The 19912-nt window shown below is 44.5% G+C and overlaps 1 protein-coding gene across 2 annotated transcripts in view; it reads right to left on the minus strand.

The window, feature by feature from the left end:
* Window positions 1–3350: 3350 nt before the first annotated feature.
* cpne5a (copine Va) overlaps window positions 3351–19912 on the minus strand; it is a 65174-nt gene continuing 48612 nt past the window's right edge. For both annotated transcript variants that reach the window (XM_060050686.1, XM_060050681.1), the window contains 7 exons: window positions 15595–15641; window positions 14975–15156; window positions 13957–14084; window positions 11748–11850; window positions 8808–8865; window positions 8412–8485; window positions 3351–7144 (listed from right to left, as the gene is read on the minus strand). In XM_060050686.1, coding sequence (XP_059906669.1) covers window positions 6953–7144; window positions 8412–8485; window positions 8808–8865; window positions 11748–11850; window positions 13957–14084; window positions 14975–15156; window positions 15595–15641 — 784 coding nt within the window. In that variant the 3' untranslated portion in view covers window positions 3351–6952. The remainder of the gene's footprint in view (window positions 7145–8411; window positions 8486–8807; window positions 8866–11747; window positions 11851–13956; window positions 14085–14974; window positions 15157–15594; window positions 15642–19912) is intronic.

Below are 19912 nucleotides of genomic sequence, written 5' to 3' on the forward strand. Positions count from 1 at the left end.
TCTTAATAATAACAGAAACAAATCAAAAAAGACAGCCCAGATGTCTCTGTTTATGTGTGCACCTGTCAATGTAGCCTACGTGGTAACGGTAACTAACAAATGGTTATTATGTTGGGTTTTCTGCTCAAGGGCTTCAGTGGGCTTTGTGAACAATGGAAGATAATCTTAGAGAGGAATAAAAGTATCAGTGTCTCTTGATCCATTTCATCTTAGGGGAACAGCAACACTAATATATACCTAGAATATGACTGCAGCGGTTTCCTCGAATTAAATCTCGTGGATATGATTTGCTTGTAGCCAACCAAACACCACCCAATATTTTTTACCTCTTTACCTCTGACTGATTCTTTTGGAGATTTGAGTTCTCCGTTAACAACCAACAAATGCAGCCTTATTTGTCGGTTTCGTCTCTTACCATGTATTCATATTCCACTCATGGTTTCCACACGTGTACTGACTTGCACACTGTTTCCAATTAGCTTTAGCCCCTTTCTCGGTTCACTGTTCTTTCTGGAACACAGAGAGCATAAACAACAACTCATTGTTATTCAGTTTGTTGATTCAATCAGGGTTATTTACTGTCTCTGCCTCCCCACTGTTCGGGTTACAGCGTAAAGAATCGAAATGTACGTGCAAGAATCGCTAAAATATCCTTGACACTTTCAATTTCAGTGTTGTTTTTGATTGTAATGGGAATGCGTGTTTATGGGGGGAGAGGCTGCCCAGGCTCACAGCAACACAGTGAATAAGAATCATTCTGTCAGCCACTAATCACACTGCACGTCAGTACCCCCCACCCCCTTCCTCCCGCCCCCCGTGGAGTAAACACTGACGGCCGCTCCTCCATTTTGTTTTGATGTGTATTGATGTGCAGGCTGTACGCTCCACAAAGTGATTTGCTACACTTTAAATGCAAAAATGGAAAATGCTATATTTATAAGTTAGCATTCAGAACAATCCATACAGTTTTGCACATCTCTTGTTTTGTTTTATTTAGATCTGCCATAAACAGATGGGTGCTCTGTTTAATGCTGGCCAGGTTTGAACATAAACGTTTGTTGATTTGTGATATGCAATGGCAAAACTGACCAGCCGTTTATTGCGCTATATTGAGTTCTGAGCGTGGAGACTTTTTATTGGTCATTTGCCAAGTCTTTTAAAAGCGGCTGTGTTTTATTACTACTGTGAAGATTTAAAGTCGGCCGTGAGGGAGCCCTTAACCAAAACGTGATGTACTGTAGGTGTTAGTAAGTGTAACATAGTTCATATCATGCAGTGTACACAAAATGTACACACATTAATATTCTTTGCTCCGTACTTGGTAACATTTTAAATAAAGCTATGCAAATAAACCATTAACTAGCATTAGTTAATTCAGTAATAGGTGTTATAATACAGCATTAGTATATGGGTATAGGGTTACAATAAGGGTTAATGGAAAACATGGTTAGGGTTAGGGCTACCTACCCTGAGTTAATTAATGGATCATTAACGTACCCTTCTTCTAACTTGCTACCATTAATATTGGTACATTAGATACACTTCGGACACAACATTTACTATGGGAGTCAGTAAATGTTGGTGAGTCTTTCAAAGGCGTAGAAATCTGTAATCGACTTCGAGAGAACCCCACTCGATTCTGTCCACCGACTCTGTTGACCTCATTCATTATCCGTGACAAAATACATGATTTATTCTGCTGTATTGACAAATGAACCAATTATCACATGGTTTCACAAACTGTGCAGATTGAGTCCATCTATCACTCCCTCTTTTTCACCCCCTAACCTTACCGCAAGGGGGCTGAAGCACACACACACACACACACACACAAACACAAACACATGCACACAAACACACACACAAACGCACGCACACACACACACACACACACACACACACACACACACACACACACACACACACACACACACACACACACACACACACACACACACACACATACACACATACACACATACACACACATACACAAACACCCACGGTCACACGCACACACAACCACACACAAAAACATACACACACACAAAACACACATGCATACACACAGACAAACACACACGCACACACACATAAACATGTACACACACGCAGAGACACACACCTACAGAAACCGACTCTGGACCAGAGCGAGGGAATCACACACATGCACACACACACACACACACACACACAAACACACACACACACACACACACACACACACACACACACACACACACACACACACACACAAATACACCTAGAGACACCGACTCTGGACCAGAGTGAGGGAAACACACACACACACACACACCCACACACCCACACACACACACCTACACACAAACACACACACACACACACACACACACGCACGCACACACACACACACACACACACACACACACACACACACACACACACACACACACACACACACACACACACACACACACACACACACACACACACACACACATACGCCTACAGACACCGACTCTGGACCAGAGCAAGGGATCCGATCCAGCTCTGGGGACCTGGAAGGTGACACTATGACCCTCGGGCGCCACCCTGCCGCCCTCTTGTTAATATTCAGAATTATTGTGACACCTATTATAACACACTATATACCACGTATATAGCGTGAAGTAGAACAGATCCCTGGTAACAAGCCTCGACTGCAGATAGCAGGTGCTCTGCCTGTGAGTCATTTGCTTGGGATTTAAACACAACTGGGCCCGATATAATTCCATGTCATTAGCGGTGGGAGATCCGCTCTGGACGTCTCTGGTTATTGTTCAGATGCTTTAGGGGGCCGGGCCGCCCTCTCTCCCAGCCTAGTAATTTATAGATCCAGCTGCTGGTGCCCCCTGCCCAGGTGGACCGTTTGATGCCCCAGTGCTGGGCCCATCAGGGGGGAGGACACACGTCTCCCAGGGAGGGGATGCTCAGCGGGGAGGCATCGGTGGTCGTGGCACAAAGTAGAAGTAGTAGAAGGAAACGCAGGAATCTTTTTGGATGGACTTTCATCTTTTAGCGCTTACAATATTATTCAAAGATTTGAATAGTCTCTATTAAAACTAATGGTTGGCACTTAGTGTGAACAGTGTGAGATAATGTGAATTACATTGTTAAAAAACTCCCATTCCCATTAGTCATGATCAGAGAACAGGGGCACTACACTCTCGTGGTGTTTGACGCAGAAATCTTAAGAGTTCAAACCTGCAATGTAACCTGTAGGTTGAGAAGAATGCCAAACTCCTACTTGCTTAGTCATGAGCTGAAATAAATCACTGATTGTCGCTTTGGATAAAAGTGCCCAATAAATAGAAAACCCAAGAGCCATCTTACATTCTGCAAAAAATCATCATTTTTTTATTAATCGTCAATTAAGGCAATCCATTACAAAGCATTTCACAAACCACAGTATGACGAAAATATCATGTCCAACACCTGGTCTGGAAAGTATTCAGCATGCAAGCCAGAGACCAAGGGAGGTATGGAAACATTCAGGGACTGAACCGGAATAGTGACGAGGAGAAACGAGAAATGTATTCAACAAAATTGAACTGATGCAACATGCAAAGAAGATGCCATCTCTACATCACATGTCCTAAGCAACAAACAGAACTCTTAGGGAATGCACCAATCAGATGAAGGTAGACTGAACCTGCTGTCATTTTGACACAAACATGCAGACAGTCTGAACGAGCCTGACCGAACCGGGCTGGCACCGGATACAGGTATTAGCAGGTGTACACGGTTTGGGTTCGGACTCGCAATGGACATTTAAAAATGGGTTATGAAAGACGTTTTATCCAATTCAAACATGAAGAATACATTATTTGATGTTATTCCATTCCAGGGTTAATCCTCAATGTTATTATTGTTGTTGTCATAACCCTATGTTTCATAATTAATAACCAAATAATAGTCTTTCAATATTATCAGCATACATGGTCTCTTGAAAAGCTACCAACCAGACATTATTTTATTTTCACTATCTCACTATCAACAAAATATGTATTAATGACGTAAATGCATATGGACTGAAGGGATACATGTGGCCAATGGCTCTCTTCAATTACACCACAATCTCAAATATTCATACAATTCATAATAACCAACCTTATCAGGTATCTGTGCTCAGCTCTCCTAAATAATCGTATTTTGACTTGTCAAGGGAAATGAGTAATATGTTTGAAGAACTTTATATATGTAAACAAAAAAAAACAAGTTTCTTCTTTAACACCAATCCAAATATGTTTGTATATTTTGGAAGAAAGTCCCTCAACACATGAGAGAAGGATAGCAACACATTTCCTCTTTCATTTTTGAAAGTAACTGAATTTGAAAGTAACCTCTGTGCTTGTGTTTGTTTGTTGAGGTGAGTGGGGGAAGAAGATGAAACATCTGATATGAAACTACACCAAAACACTGTTACCTTGCCACATAACTGCATTCCCCGGTCTCCATGCAACTGCAGTATATTCTGCCTTTCTGTTCTTTTTGATCAACTCACTGAGAGCAGTGAACAGCTATTATCCAACCTAATTTACAATTCAATTTCTAGACAGTCCGTCCCCAGCTGACCTTTGACTGTCCGCTCCTCCACGTATTGCGTGTGATTCTGGACCAAACAGCTCCTACATAATAACCAAGAGACACAACAGAAAGGCAGGTAACTCTATCAGGGAGGTGCACCACACCGGGATTAATAAGAGCTTCTCTAGTGCAGTGCTACAATAGAGAAGCTCTTATTAAGACCGCCTCTCTGGAGTCTAATGGATGTGTCAAGAATACACTGCGCAAACAAAGCAACCCCCAAATAAACACACCAGATCCAACATGAGCCTATCTCTTTGAAATGCAACGCGTGCTTCCTATCCCTCGCTGTTAGTGTGGCACCCTGTGTGATTGTAAACACTTCTTGACTTGGAAATTGTACAAGAGATGGCTATGCTGTTTATTTCCTTTTCATTAAGTTTAGATAACTGTAACGCTTAATCATTCTAACTAGGTAACTCATTAATCTGTCAGGTGTGATGCTGAGGGGTTATTCTGCAGGTGTTTCATTCAGGGGTTAATATGGGAGTTGTGTTGTTGATTGGTTAATTCGTCAGATGTGTTGTTAGTGGGTCATCTATCAAGTGGGTTGGTGATTTGTTAACCGGTCAAGCTTGTTAGTAACTGGTTAAACAGGTGAGGTTATCCCTAAATTCTAATCTGTAACCATTATTTCATAATATGTGTTATTTTGTATTGAACAAGATCAAATGCTAGCAGGGCAAAAGCTTAAAATAATTTTGATATGTTTATGTTTCCATGTACAGTAATAGGCACATTTGGATTGAAAATGTTGAACAGGAGAAGTATGCTGGAATAAATGATCACATTTTGTGTTGTGTTGACTTCATCTGTTCGGAAGTTAAATAAACATGACGTCATCGGCCATTTAGTTATCTAAAAATTATGACTCAATATTCAAAAAATATACCCAGATAACCCAACTCTATTTAGGCTAATTGGCGCCTATTCTGTTTGTTTGAACGGTAGATAATTCCTTCTAAAATGTGAGAGTCTAAAGGATAATTATCTTTTAATTTGCAATGTGTTGTTAAGTCTTTAGTTCATAGTTAACTCTCCCTCTTGAGAACAGAAACAATATGAAACACAATATTTCAGTCGACAACAATGTTTGTTCATGTCATTGTTACGGGATACAGGAAGAGGAATTAGAAAGGTATACAAACGGAGAATGCACAGAATATTAATTAAACAAAATAATGGTTGTGCTATAATGTCTGAATCATTACCTCTCTTTATAATTATATTAAGAACAACAGCAAGGTTCCTCCTTCCTTTTTATCCTATATAATTGGTGAGTTATATTATAAATATAGCAGTCTATTGTATGCTGTCGAAATTCTTTCATAATACATGCTTGATTCCTGTTTTTAATACCTGAAGACGCATTCATAAAAAAGGTGGCCCATCTATTGTTTATTGTAGTATTGTTCATAAAAAAGCTTATGAATATGTTGACCTTTTGTGCTTTCGACCTGGACAGCATTTAGTGCATTCCATTTGTATAAATTGTAGAAATACAGTCAGATAGGACATAATACCAGGAAATGAACATGTTTTTAGCATATATAGCAGGTCCTACACATGAAAACAGCAGTTTAAGAACAATGCTTCCTAAATCAAACACTCAATAGGCTTATCACATGCTTTATATTACAGTGTTAACCAAACCGAATATGGGAGGGCTTTTTTTTTTATAAGATAAGAGATGCAAAAAAACGACAAGGACAAATGATAACAATATGGCAATATCCCCCTTCCCCAGACCCCCCTGCCAATTCCCTCAAGAAACAAATTGGCAAACACCGTCTGTCTTAGTTCACCACAAAGCAATTCCGCTAGGTATCATCTTCACAAACATGATACACACTGGCACATTCTAACACATTTAGGCCCTCAAAGAGGCGCGCTCTAAAGGGGTTTGGCTGATATCCATTAAATCATCACGTTTGACAGCTTTGACAGCAAACAACTAAAAGACCTCTGCTCCCCCCCCCACCCCCCCGCCCCCCCTCTACGCCCACTGGCCTCAGCGCTCGCCTCCTGGGGCAAATATTTAAAAAAGGAAATATCGCAATCATCAGCGTTTTATTTTTAATCTCCAGCGATAACAGCCCGCCTCCAAATGCTCGAGGAGTCCCGTCATCGTTCTGTCGGACCGCCGGGCGTTGATTAATATTTACCGAGAGGGGGAGGACGTGATGGGTGGGGGGGCGAGGGGGGGGAGGTAACTTAAAGCACCTCCTGGTACTGCCGCAGCAGAGGAGTTGTTCCAGGGGGGTTTGGGGGAGGAGGAGGAGGAGGATGCTTCCCCCCCCCCCCCCCGATCTCCTGGACCCAGGCGGTGGGGGTGGGCGGGGCTTCAGATGGGGGTGGTCTGGGCGTGGTCGTGATCTGGGGAGTAGGCCGGAGGCGGGGAGCAGGGCTTGATCCCCCGGCTCTTCATGTAGAGGATGAGCTGGTCGGGGATCTCGGCCAGCACGTCCTTGGCGAGCCGTGCCATGCTCAGCACGTGGTTCCCCGTGCGGTCCATGTAGTCTCTGAAGGGCACGAACTGGGGGGGGGGGTGGGGGACAGCACACACACACAGAGCCGTTGGTGGTCGCACTGGAGGAGAGGCCCTCGATGGGAGCCTACACTGGGTATCTACAACCCCAACAAGCGGGTCAGCCTGGAGGAGTAAGCCCCGGAAGTAGCAGGGCTACAGCACCGTGTCGTACTTTAACATGGTCCACTAGGACTGTCACCTGGCTGCAGTCAGGTAGGAGTCTCTCTTTAATATGGTCCACTAGGACTGTCACCTGGCTGCAGTCAGGTAGGAGTCTCTCTTTAACATGGTCCACTAGGACTGTCACCGGGCTGCAGTCAGGTAGGAGTCTCTCTTTAACATGGTCCACTAGGACTGTCACCTGGCTGCAGTCAGGTAGGAGTCTCTCTTTAACATGGTCCACTAGGACTGTCACCTGGCTGCAGTCAGGTAGGAGTCTCTCTTTAACATGGTCCACTAGGACTGTCACCTGGCTGCAGTCAGGTAGGAGTCTCTCTTTAACATAGTCCACTAGGACTGTCACCTGGCTGCAGTCAGGTAGGAGTCTCCCTTTAACATGGTCCACTAGGACTGTCACCTGGCTGCAGTCAGGTAGGAGTCTCTCTTTAACATGGTCCACTAGGACTGTCACCTGGCTGCAGTCAGGTAGGAGTCTCTCTTTAACATAGTCCACTAGGACTGTCACCGGGCTGCTTCTCGGTCAAGGCTAGCACAGCAGTATCTCAAATTTGATGTGTATCCAACTCTCTATCTTGTAGTACTTCTTGATCAAGATAAATAGTGTCTGGGATGAAGGAAGGTTGATAAACGACTTGAGTTTGGCTTAATGACGTTCTCTACAAATGAAGACGAATGGAGAAGGCGAAGACTTATGAATATTTAACTTGCAAATACACCCACAACCTAATCCCAGGCTTAATTTACATAATGGGCTACGGGCCATGAGAGGTTAATCTTGTTATGAATCTAAATCAGAACTTGTTTTTATTCGTAGGTGTCTTTCACCAACTGCAATGTAGACACGAACTATGAAGTCCTAGTACTTTAAGTCTCCCATTCAAAATCACTATCAAGATTAGGATCAGGATCGAGTAAAACGTCAAATTGGCCAAAATCGATAACTTAATACATCGATACATTATCAAAACCAACAAAATAACCAAGGACTTTAAAAGGGTATCCAGCTAGACAAATGAGTCTTTAATGAGAGTCCAAGACATGTCCCAGACATAACGCAGAAATATATCGCAATAATAACAGCAGCATATCTCACCTGCACAATGTCTCTCTCTGCTAGCTTCCCTCGGGAGGAGATCCTGATGTCATCTCCATCCAGCTCCACCATGGCTGCGGAGAGAAGCACCATTCACTAAGTCTCTTAGCAGTCCTGTAGCATGCAAAAGGACGATCTTTCCTTTCAGGGAAATGCTCCCTAGAGCGCTTATCTGCAGTATTATATCCAGTGAGGACAAGCACATCACAAAAACCTGCCTCATAGGCGATTTTATTAGTTGATAATATTTGAATGGTGTACGAACACCGTCCTACTGGCTTCTGTTAAACAGGAGGCGAATCACGAATCACTGGGATTCCTTGTCAACAAAACGTTCCGAACAGGCGCTATCTTAAAATCCGCTACTGACAGCTTGTTGAAAAGAAAGCATCTCACCGTCAAACTCTGCTTGTCCTACTCCGACAATGATGATAGACATGGGGAGCTTAGCTGCCTGTCAGGGAGGAGAGACAAGAGGACAAGCCACAGGTGACCGTCCAGAGAGTGGTTCATTCGATGGCACCATTAACGACATGGAGGGCTTGATAACGTCAATAATTGCGCATCATGCATGAGGTTATCTGACATTATATATATATTAATTATGAAGCCTATTAACACAAAGGTCAACCTCCAAGTGTGTCATATATTGAGGAAACGCTTTACATTTTCAGTTTGACAAACCGCCATCTGGAAAAAATGCCAGCTTGCCATATTGATACTTTGCGTGAAATATTATGGCACAGTGTGGGTTGGTTGCTGGTATTGAGCTGAAGTGGTATGGGTTTACAAGTTGCATTGAATGACATATGCTTGTGGTGGAAATACATTTGTAAGATGAAAGTAGGTCATCGTTCCAGGAAGTCTCCCAAGGGGAGAGGCCTTCCGTGTACAACAGAAGTACACTACAGAGGACCACACATGCTGTATCTCACTGCCTCTTCCCTTCTCTCTACATCGCTCCCTCTCTTTCTTCTGTCTCACTCTCTATTCATACTTCCACACGTCAATGCATCCATCCATCCATCCGTTCATCCGTTCATCTATCCATACGTTCGTACGTCCATCCATCCATATTTTTATACATCCATCCATACAATCATGCGTTCATAGATCCATACATCCTTTCATTCATCCAAATATTTATTCAGCCATTCCATCCTACATCCATACTGATCATCTGATCATCCATCCATTCATCTATACATTAATCGATACAGCCATCCATACGTTCATTCATCCATTAATCTATACGTTCGTACATACATCCATCCATCCATACGTTCATACATACATACATCTTACGTTCATACATACATTCCTCCATACGTTCATACATACCTTCATCCATATGTCCATACATCTGATTATTCATCCGTTAATCCATTCCACTATCATTCCATTGACTAAATGTTATATCCTCCTCCGTGCCAAAGGCGTGTGATCACCGCATCAGCCTGTGTGCTGTAACAGGGCTACATTATTCATCCTACACCATTTGTCACTTTTGCCGTAGCCCAAGAATAACCCCAGGGAGAGGACACCGGGGCCCTCTCTCAGCCCAACACTCCTCTACCCTCACGCAGAAACATCCAGCCGCCACCTGCAGCGGCAGCAATCATGGCTCATCCCCCTAAACCTTAAATATTTACACTGCTTTTCACCCAGGGTCCCTGGTGCAGGGTTGAATAGTAGGACATTGGATACTTGGCACGGCATCGGGAGACCAGTATAACATTTATATATGTCATAAGAGGAACCGTCTTGGAAACCGCCGAAATGAATTAACCTCAGGTCAGTGAGGACAGAGGAAGAAAGACCTAGAGAAGGATCGGGGAAATAAACCCGCAGCAACATCTGAGGAGAGAGGGAGCAGGGTTTCTCATCCCCCTTGTTATGCTCACTCGTCACGGAGGAAACCCAGCGGTGTTATACATGGGTCAGACGACATAGTAAACACAAAGCATGTCCCCCGCAGAGTCGCAAAGACGCACACATTGCAGTACACAAAAACACTGCAGACTGTTCACAGAGCGCCGGCGTGCACCTCGCATCGCGTCCACTTCCTCCCGTCCAGAGTCCTGAGCGTCCAGCGTTACATGACGGTGTTTGGACGGAGGTGGATACCGCTGGGTGGGGGTGGGGCAGCTTACAGCAGCAGACAAGATCTTAAAAGGAAGGTGTGGCTGTTCTAATGATTTGACTAACAGTCGCAAATTCCCTTTAAACCCAGTCTGCTGGGTGGGGGGGGGGGTCTCTCTCGATGAGTTGAGCCTCCGTCCGGTTGTCACGCACGCACGCAAGAAAAGGGAGGTATAGACAAATTATGGAGAGAATATCATTTTTTTTAAGAATTATCGTGAATAAAAAAATCGAGAAAAATGAGGTATAGAAACATTATGGAGGGAATATTTTTTGGGGGAAAGGGAGGCAAAGAAAAATGCAGGAGAATTTTTTTTGAAGGAAAAAGGAGGCATAAATACAGTAAGGCATATAGTCGTACAGCAAAGCAGTTTGAGTTCAGGGCAAACAGTTGGCTCTGACAGTGTTGGATAAAGCTATTACCCCAGATCCTGAAAGGAAGCCAGTTAATCTGTGATTGAATACCATTCTGTATGAGCAAGAAAATATATGAAAAACATGACAGATAGAATACCGTGTGAGGGGAGGGGAGACAGATGAAAATATTACATAAACGTACAAACCACTCTGATGCAGAAAAGAAAGAGTCAACATGTTTTAGACCGCAGGGATGGATAGTAGAACTAAGCCACAACTCAGGAGGAAGACAGCGGTAAAGACTGGGAGCCAGGGGAGAGAAAGACAAGGGGGGAGGTAGAGAGAGGGAGCGAGGGGAGAGACAAGAAGGGAGGGAGAGAGAGGGAGAGAGGGAAGAAACAAGGAGGGAGGTAGAGAGAGGGAGAGAGGGAAGAGACAAGGAGGGAGGTAGAGAGAGGGAGAGAGGGAAGAGACAAGGAGGGAGGTAGAGAGAGGGAGAGTGAGGGAGCGAAGGGAGAAAGACAAGGAGAGAGGAAGAGAGGGAAAGTTAGTGAGGAAGAGAGAGAGGGAATGAGTGAGAGATTGAGGGACAGAGAAGAGTGATGGAATAAGTGGGAGAGAGCAGGAGAAAGTAGGAGAGGGGGTGAGAGAGCGAGCGGGAGAGAGAAAGTGTGAAAATGGGGGAGGAGAGAGAGAGAGAGAGCGTGAAACAGGGAGATGGAGGGGGCTCGAAACCGGTAGACAGAGGGAGAGAGAGTCAGGAACAGGATTAGAGAGGGCGAGAGAGGATATGACCGAGGACAGGTCCATTCCAGTTCCAGTGAGAGCGACACTTACATTCACAATGGCTTCCTTGGTCTGAGCCATGTCGGATATGACACCATCTGTGATGATGAGCAGGACAAAGTACTGGGAGCCGTCCTGTACAGCAGCTGCATACCTGCAGCACATACAAGACACTCAATCCACGCAACACACGAGAGCTGAGCCTCATTAAAACATAAACCAAGTGAGAGTGAACAGCCATATGGTACATGGCTATCTATAGATGTAAAAAAGAAGAAAGTGGACCCATAAAAAGAAGGGGTTGGTATATTGCCAGCGGATGCCGTGTTGGGATTACAGAAACTAGGCATTAAAAAAACCATCTGTTTTGTGTTGATGGTCGGAAGTTCCTCTTTGCATAGGGTTTGTTTTTTGTATTATGCAGATCTAGAACCTGCGAGATATGTAAAGAAGTACACTTAACATTTCCGCTGGGTCTCTAAGGCCTATCCAGACACTATTATGAAATTCATCAGAGACTCCACAGTCAGTTTGGCCTAGATGATATTTCTCATCCCAGCCTCACCATGAATAATTGAACCAAAGTGTTTATTCAAGAAGCGCACTCGTATTCTTTTAGAGAATTATTGATTGCCTCGCAATCGAGCGCACCAGAGCGGCGAGTGGGAAGAGCAGTGGAGAAAACCAAAACAAATGGCAGATGATGGCTCAAGGCGATGACAGGTAGGTGGTACTGGCCCTGGGCTCGCTCTTTCAGTGCTGTGTTCCCCCAGCACCAAGACACCGTTTGAACCCCACCGCCGCATTGTGGTGGACGCTGTGAGCAATACCGGGGGGGGGTATTACAGCATGGATGACGATACATTAAGCGCCCGAGTCCTTGTCACGCCACACCAAAGGAAATGTCAAAGTTATGAGGACGGGTATGCGCTTAAAATGCATTGCAGCGAAGCAGCCCTCAGAGTAGAGCGCGAGTTGGACCGGGTACAGGCAGCTCTGGTGCAGCCCTGGGGGTGTTTTACACTGAAAAAGGATTTGAAAAAGGATGGTCCATGATTTTGACCGTGTCCAAATTAGTCTACGTTGATGTTGTTTAATTTATTTAATTTATTTTATTCCCCTTTTTTCCTCAACGTTGTAGTCCATGTGCAGTCTGTTTGTTCTCCATGTTTTAGTCCATGGGTTATTTCTCCCTTCCCGTCTAAAGGACCACAATGGAAACAAGCCTCTGGGCTTTATTGTGTTTTTTAATCCCTTTGAACACTTCTGTTAATTGTTGTTCAATAAAGTTTTCAATCAATCAATCAATCAATCAAAGAAATGTCACAGTATATTGTTATTGTAGTCTACGGCAGAGTATACCAAGACATTAGATGTCATTTAACTGCGGTACTGCTTTTGTTCCTCCTGCACCATGTTCATTAATGAGTCGCTGTAATAAACCTCCCACATGTCATCATATCTGCTCAGTATTATGCAGTCCCGCTCATCCACCCAGGCAGGAGACATCTTTTTCCCGATGCACAGAGCACAGTAAACCTACTGAATTGGTGTACGCGTGAAATTAGCCCTGCTGTATCTAGCGGAGCCGGAGCCCCCCCGGACGGCTTCCGTTCAGTGACTCCCCCATTTGAAGGGCCAGCACAGCCTGCAGCGGCAGGAACTACTTTACGTTCCGCTCGCCCTAACGACTTCAGGACTTATGGGGGTGGTGGTGCAGGCAGGTTTCTTCCGAAAGAACTCACACAACACAACAAAGCCTTGTGTGAAACAGAAAGAACTCCACCGATCGGATCCCCACACTCATTTGTCACACCTTCCCGGGTATAAATACTGCGTGCAGCGCCTGCACCTGTTAACACCTGAGACGTTCTCAGACGACTGATTGCCGTTTCTGTTCATCTCTTCCTGGGCAGCTCATTGTTGATTCTCCTCATTACTTTGGCTGTGGATTGACGATGTGGCCATCAGTCACTGTCCCCTCCGCCCCCTGACTATTTGTTGAGGGATGCGGTCATATTCACCCTCAATCAAACCATTGAGGATATTGTAAGGTGATCCGATGTGTGGATGTGTAGCTGTTCATGTGGTGGGAGTGGTCTGGTTGTGTCTGTGTGTCTGTGTGTCTGTGTGTGTGTGTGTGTGTGTGTGTGTGTGTGTGTGTGTGTGTGTGTGTGTGTGTGTGTGTGTGTGTGTGTGTGTGTGTGTGTGTGTGTGTGTGTGTGTGTGTGTGCGTGTGTGTGTGTGCGTGTATACGTACCTGGCGACATGGTTGACAATGGGAGCAAAGTTGGTGGGGCCGTACAGCTGGACGGTCTTAAGGCTCTGGTGGTACGCTTCTAGGATGCCCTCCATGCCGTTGCAATAGGGGTTCTCAATGTTGCCGTTCTGGAAGAGATCAGCCAGTCAAACACAGTCCCTCAATATTGAATGAAGGCGGTGTTAACGTTTCCTAATCTAAAGCTGTAGGAGAATTATAGTTCTCGACGGATTCAAACTTTAGTCTTAGGTTAAGCTACAGTACGGGAACGTGACCAAAAAACTACAGTGGGGATAAGAGGTGCCGGGATTCGTTTCTTGCATGAGAAGGGCCATGAAGGTGGTGTCAACTAACTTTAATGAAAACCAGGAGGGGGCCAGAGCATATAGCTTCCTCATTAAGGTGCAGGGAGCAGCAGCTGGATCGCGTTCGCTGCCTGAGACGGCAAATTGAATTGAGGCTCCAGGCTTACAAGACTAATTTGCACTATAAAAGCCAAATTGAATTCACTTTACAAGTTATGCAAGTGTAGTTACGCAGCTAGTATTAAATATAAAACTTCCTGTAATATATGCTGAAGTTGTTGGACGTCGTTGCCAGAGACGATGTGCCAAACTGGGACAGAGGATTAATTTTCTATTGTTTGTTGTGTGTGGAGGTGGAAAGCATGGACGTAGAACCAGGACACTTTGGGGTCCATCAACATTGACCTACGGCACTCAACCTATATTTCCACCCTTTGGTAAGGGATAGGGTACACTTTCATCAAAAATAGAAAAGTATCATGTAAATGTAGAGAAATGCAATAGAATCCAAAAACATATAATAAAATACATCATATACATGTGATATAAAATATATGATCAATTATATTTAATTGTATTTAATATACTAAAATAATTAACCGGGTTATAATGCACAAGCACCCCCATCATTTACCCTCTTGCATGTTGGTTTGATCCAATTGCACCAAATCAAACCCTGGGGTGACGGACCTCCCGCCCCTAGCAACACTCACCAGGGGGAACTCGTGGGACACCCTGCCGTCCGGGGGCAGCTTGGCTCCAAAGCCCAGTGCCGGGAACATCTTATCACTGTCATAGTCCTGGATGATCTCCCCCACGGCCTTCAGGGCCATGGCGTAGGCGTTCATCTGGTAGGGGTTCATGTAGTGGAGCGAGGTGGACTGAGAAGGGTTACCTGTGAGGACAATGGGGTCAGCCAGGCAGAAGGCTGTTAAGACTAGGCCACGCCCACCTATAATGGGTCTAAGACCTTTACATAGGTGAATGGACCATTAAACCGCACGGAGTGAGCTGCGATGATGGTACCAATTACACAGTTTGCAACTGGGATGGACTACATCACAGGGACATACTGTGACCGTTGCGAGTTTGACGGAGGTCGTTGGTGATATATGAATTACTTTGTGAACCAATTCACCTGTGACTTTTATCATTGAGTACTTATGGATAGGGGATTCATTCAGCCATTCGCGTATTTCCACGTGAGCGTTTCATTTGCGCGTCGTAAGTGTGGCGCAGCGAATGTGATTGAGTGTCCAGTTAAACTCGGGGGTCCCAAGGTAAGACAGGAATTAGGTGAGAATTTGGCTGTGATGATGTGGAGGGAACTCACCGTTTGAAGCAGTAAAATCGATGGCAACGGTGAAGTGTATTTGAGTCCTGAAATAGCAGAGAGAGAGAGAAACACTTTATTTTGTCCCTGTGGAGAAATTTGTTTTTCAGCATAAACACAAGGCATTTCATCATATCACAAGAAAACAAGGATAGACATACCTGTACACTATACTTGGCACCTTGCAGTTAAACAAGTTTAGACCAGGAAGAGGTGGTTATAGTTCATGGGGGATAAGGTGCCAGGGTTTTAACTGTGTAACAACGTAATCGATTGTGGTACGAATGAGAACTTCCATCTATTTTCAGTAGATAAACGGCTGTGATACCAAGTGCTGCTGCTGGCCATTTGGGTGCCCTAAGTGCAATTGCTTTGTGGTATATATATATTTTTAGTTATTCCATTTGAAGTCCTGCCGATTACGATTGATAATAATAATTTCATGCTGCCAAGTTATGACCGTTCCTCCATGCATTTGATAAAAATCAGAAGGCAGTTCATTCCAATTTTTCATCTTTCCACTGTCTGCACCCTCACACAATGCTGTGCTTGATTGTCTGGCTTGACAGCAAAGTAGTAGTATTCACCAGGCCATGAACCTGGGAAGACACAGGCGGCGAGTTACCAAGCATCTTCAAAGAGACAACGGGTGTACAGGATTATCCTAGGGAAACTATCCCATCGTGGGCAGAAACCACAAAGAAAACAAAGGTGAGGGGGGGTGACCATCACGGAGCGGTAAGGGCTGGCCACGACAGTGATGCATGTGTCTCCGCTGAAGTCTTGTGTCTCGACACCTGATTTATCCCCAAAAACATTTTCGACTCTTTCGACACCTCCTGATCATTTCATCCTTGCCCTTCAGCCCGCTTCACGTCGCCGTCTTCGGCTCCTCCCCACACCCCGCCCAGAGCCTTCTAGCGTCAGCAATACGTTGGGTTGCGCCGCATGGGCGGGCCAAGGCAGAAGCCTAGTGTTAACTGCCCTTGGCTTCTTTACGGTCTCAAACCACAGGGAGAGGAGGGAGGGGGGCACCATTTTTCACCTCTTAAGGTCTAATGGTGACTTTCGGCCGTTTGATCTTATGTTTAAATAATTCATACGACGAGCGTGAGGCTCCTTCGGTGCCCCCTCCGGCACTTGATGCCCTACACACAGCGCGTGCTGCGTGTGCGTAGCGGCGGCGCCTGCGATATCTTCAGCCTGATGGCGACGGTTCAAATGAGGAGGCAAGGGGGGGGGGCCCTCTGGTCACCCACAATGAGGTTCTCCCCATTCCCTGCGGCCTGCGCCGCCTCCATAGCTGCTCCTCCATACGCTGTGACATAATCCCTCACAGTTTGTTAGCCGTTTTGTTATCGAAAGTGTGCAAACAAAAGAAACGCCGGAGAGCAGAAAAAGAGGAGTCATGCCAAAAAAAGTAAACAGTAAACTGCAGACTTCAGCGGTGCGCTTTAATGAGGGCTGAATGGATTGAGCTAGCATTCTCTCGCTCTCCCCCTTTATCCCTCTCTCGGTCGCTCGCTGAAGGCTTGACACAAAGTTGCTGTTATTATTTCAGCTTTGGCTCACAGAGGCTATACACACCGGACTGTGAGGCCAGAGCAGTGGTGCAATTACTTCGGCTGGAGACTGTTTTCTGCTTTAAACGCTCACCTGGATTGCAGTTTACACACACACACACACACACACACACACACACACACACACACACACACACACACACACACACACACACACACACACACACACACACACACACACACACACACACACACATACACCCACACACCCACACAACACACACGTGCACACACATTTCAGAGAAGGCGTGATAACAATTTTAATCCTTTTTTTTGGATGTCAACTATCCCAAAGGGTGCATGGAGCTCGTAAGCCGGGCATCTCCAATACCATGCATGGTCAGCTATCTGGCTCTAGTTCCCTCACAACAAACCCTTTGGACTGAGGAAATCCAACAACTTCAATTATAACATTTATTTTTTTATTTATTTATCCTTTTGCGTTTTCCAACTATTTTAGTTAGCTAAATGTTGAGGAAAAATATCACATTCCAATCAGTTAGAAAGGCTTTTAGGCATTCATGAGGCAAGCACATCGATTGTCACACCTAGCACGGTATCACGGTGAGTTCAAAGAAAAATAAGGCAGATAAAAGGAGTCATCATCTGTATCTATCAACAATTGTGGTCACAGTCATTTTTTTTATAGATCTGAGAGTTGATGTTCCTGGACAGGAGGGTGAAGAGAGACAGGATGTTGGGTTGAATTAGAGGGGGAAGGACATGAAGCATCGGTCTACAGGCGGGAATATAGCCTGGGACACTGCAAGGCAGCATGGTCAGCCTATTAGGACGTTGGGCACGTTGATGCATGCTAATTTTTCGATGAATGGAGAAAACAAAAAAATCCAGAGGGTATTATCGGTTTGAAGATACGCTCTCACAATCACATGAACATGGATATAATGGAATAAATACCCATCTGTCAGAGTGTACAAAAATAAATGAGCAATGTATCTCAGTAGATTGTTTAAAATTGACCAAGTAACTCTCAGTAATTTCGAGGATAGGTTCAGAGAACCAAGGGCTTAAATCAGCATAATAAGGGAATGGGGGGGAATGAATTGTTGGACACGAAAATACCATTCACGTGAAAGATTATTATAACATAAGAAAAGCCATTAAAAGCATAAGGCTGTGTAATTGCATAATGCTTCCTATAGCCTATCCATGAGCATAAACTATAAGCTACCTTTATTTGTGATACAAAAAAATACTTGCAGAACCTCTGTTTCCATAGTATTGGTAAACAAGCACATTGTGCTGAGCGATAAATTGTAGTTGGAGAGAAACTACAAAGACCAATGAACCTTTCACTGTTTCTCTGAAATGTAATCAAATCAAGGGTTAATGCTAGGATGTTTCCTATGCTTCAGAATTAAGTGGGACACTTTATTGCTACCATACTCACTAGAAGTGCCCTCTATCTAGGATGAGTTTGTTGTAGAACTGGAGAACATACATGTGGAGATATACTATTCAAGTATATATATATATATATATATATATATATATATATATGTATATATATATATAGAGAGAGAGAGAGAGAGAGAGAGAGAGAGAGAGAGAGAGAGAGTCTTTGAGACAATTGATTGATTAATCCAAGGATTAATGAATCTCTACGAAACATTCATAATGAATTTTTATCCATATAACCTCAGTATTGTCATATTCATCATCCATCACTGTTGTCAATGTCACCTCCCTGATTAACACATTTCCTGTAGTGTAAAGGAAATCAATAGAGAAAATATTTCCAATGCATCAACGATGGCAGTAAGCGACATGGTAAATAGCTGAGCAAACACTACAAACCCATCTTTAATTCATGACCTCAGAGACGATGAGCCCCGAACCTTGAACAGAAACTAAACGCAATCAAACTATTCTTTCCCCAATTGGGCGTTCCCCCCAGAGCGAGAGAGAGAGATGGGGAGAGAGAGGTAGAGCACGATAAAAGAGAGTGAAACTGACGAAATATGAACCATTGAAAGGGGATCCGACATCAAAGCGATTATTTTCTTCAATTCCTTTTTTTCTTGGGTTGTGATTAACGCTGATTGCTTAGTCTCACTTTGCCCGCATCCAGAAATTAGGGCCGGCATTGTGTTTGAAATAAGGACGCATTTCTTAAGGTGGGGCCGCCGACCCCCGGCTCATTAATCAGCATTGAGTTGGACCGCTAGTCGGACAAAAAAGAGAACTTTAACGGCCTGGAGCCCTCGTTTCTAGAAGCCTCCCCTGATTACCTTGGTGTGGCGCTGAGAGTGTGGCAGGCTTGCTGGAGAAATGACAGGTGGCCAGTTAGAGTTAGAGGGGCCAGCTCCAAACAATGGAAAGTAAGCTGTCAATCAAGGCGGCAATTAGATAATCGCGGTGACTGAAAAAAGGGGAGACGTTCTCGTGTGTGGAGGTCTAGTGTGTGGCGCCGTGTTCTGCCAGCCAGCGGAGTCCCCCGGTGAGGGGAAACCTGTCATGTTTAATACATGTGGGCTCAGGAATGATGGCTTCTGGGAATCAACCCCTCACCCCTAGAACAGCACCTGCAGTTAACCACAGGCTCTCTTCTATCTGCATTGTGCATTGCATTCTTGGAAAGCCGCCTATATCCGGTAGAAATGTATTCTGTAAGCCAGTTTATTCCCCCACAGTCTCACTGTTTCTTATCATCCAGCATTGTTTCAGATCCTTTTGTCCAAAGCGACCAAGTGAATTGTATATATGTCATTGAG

This window comes from Gadus macrocephalus, chromosome 1, assembly GCF_031168955.1.
Source record: "Gadus macrocephalus chromosome 1, ASM3116895v1".
Lineage (NCBI taxonomy): Eukaryota > Metazoa > Chordata > Actinopteri > Gadiformes > Gadidae > Gadus > Gadus macrocephalus.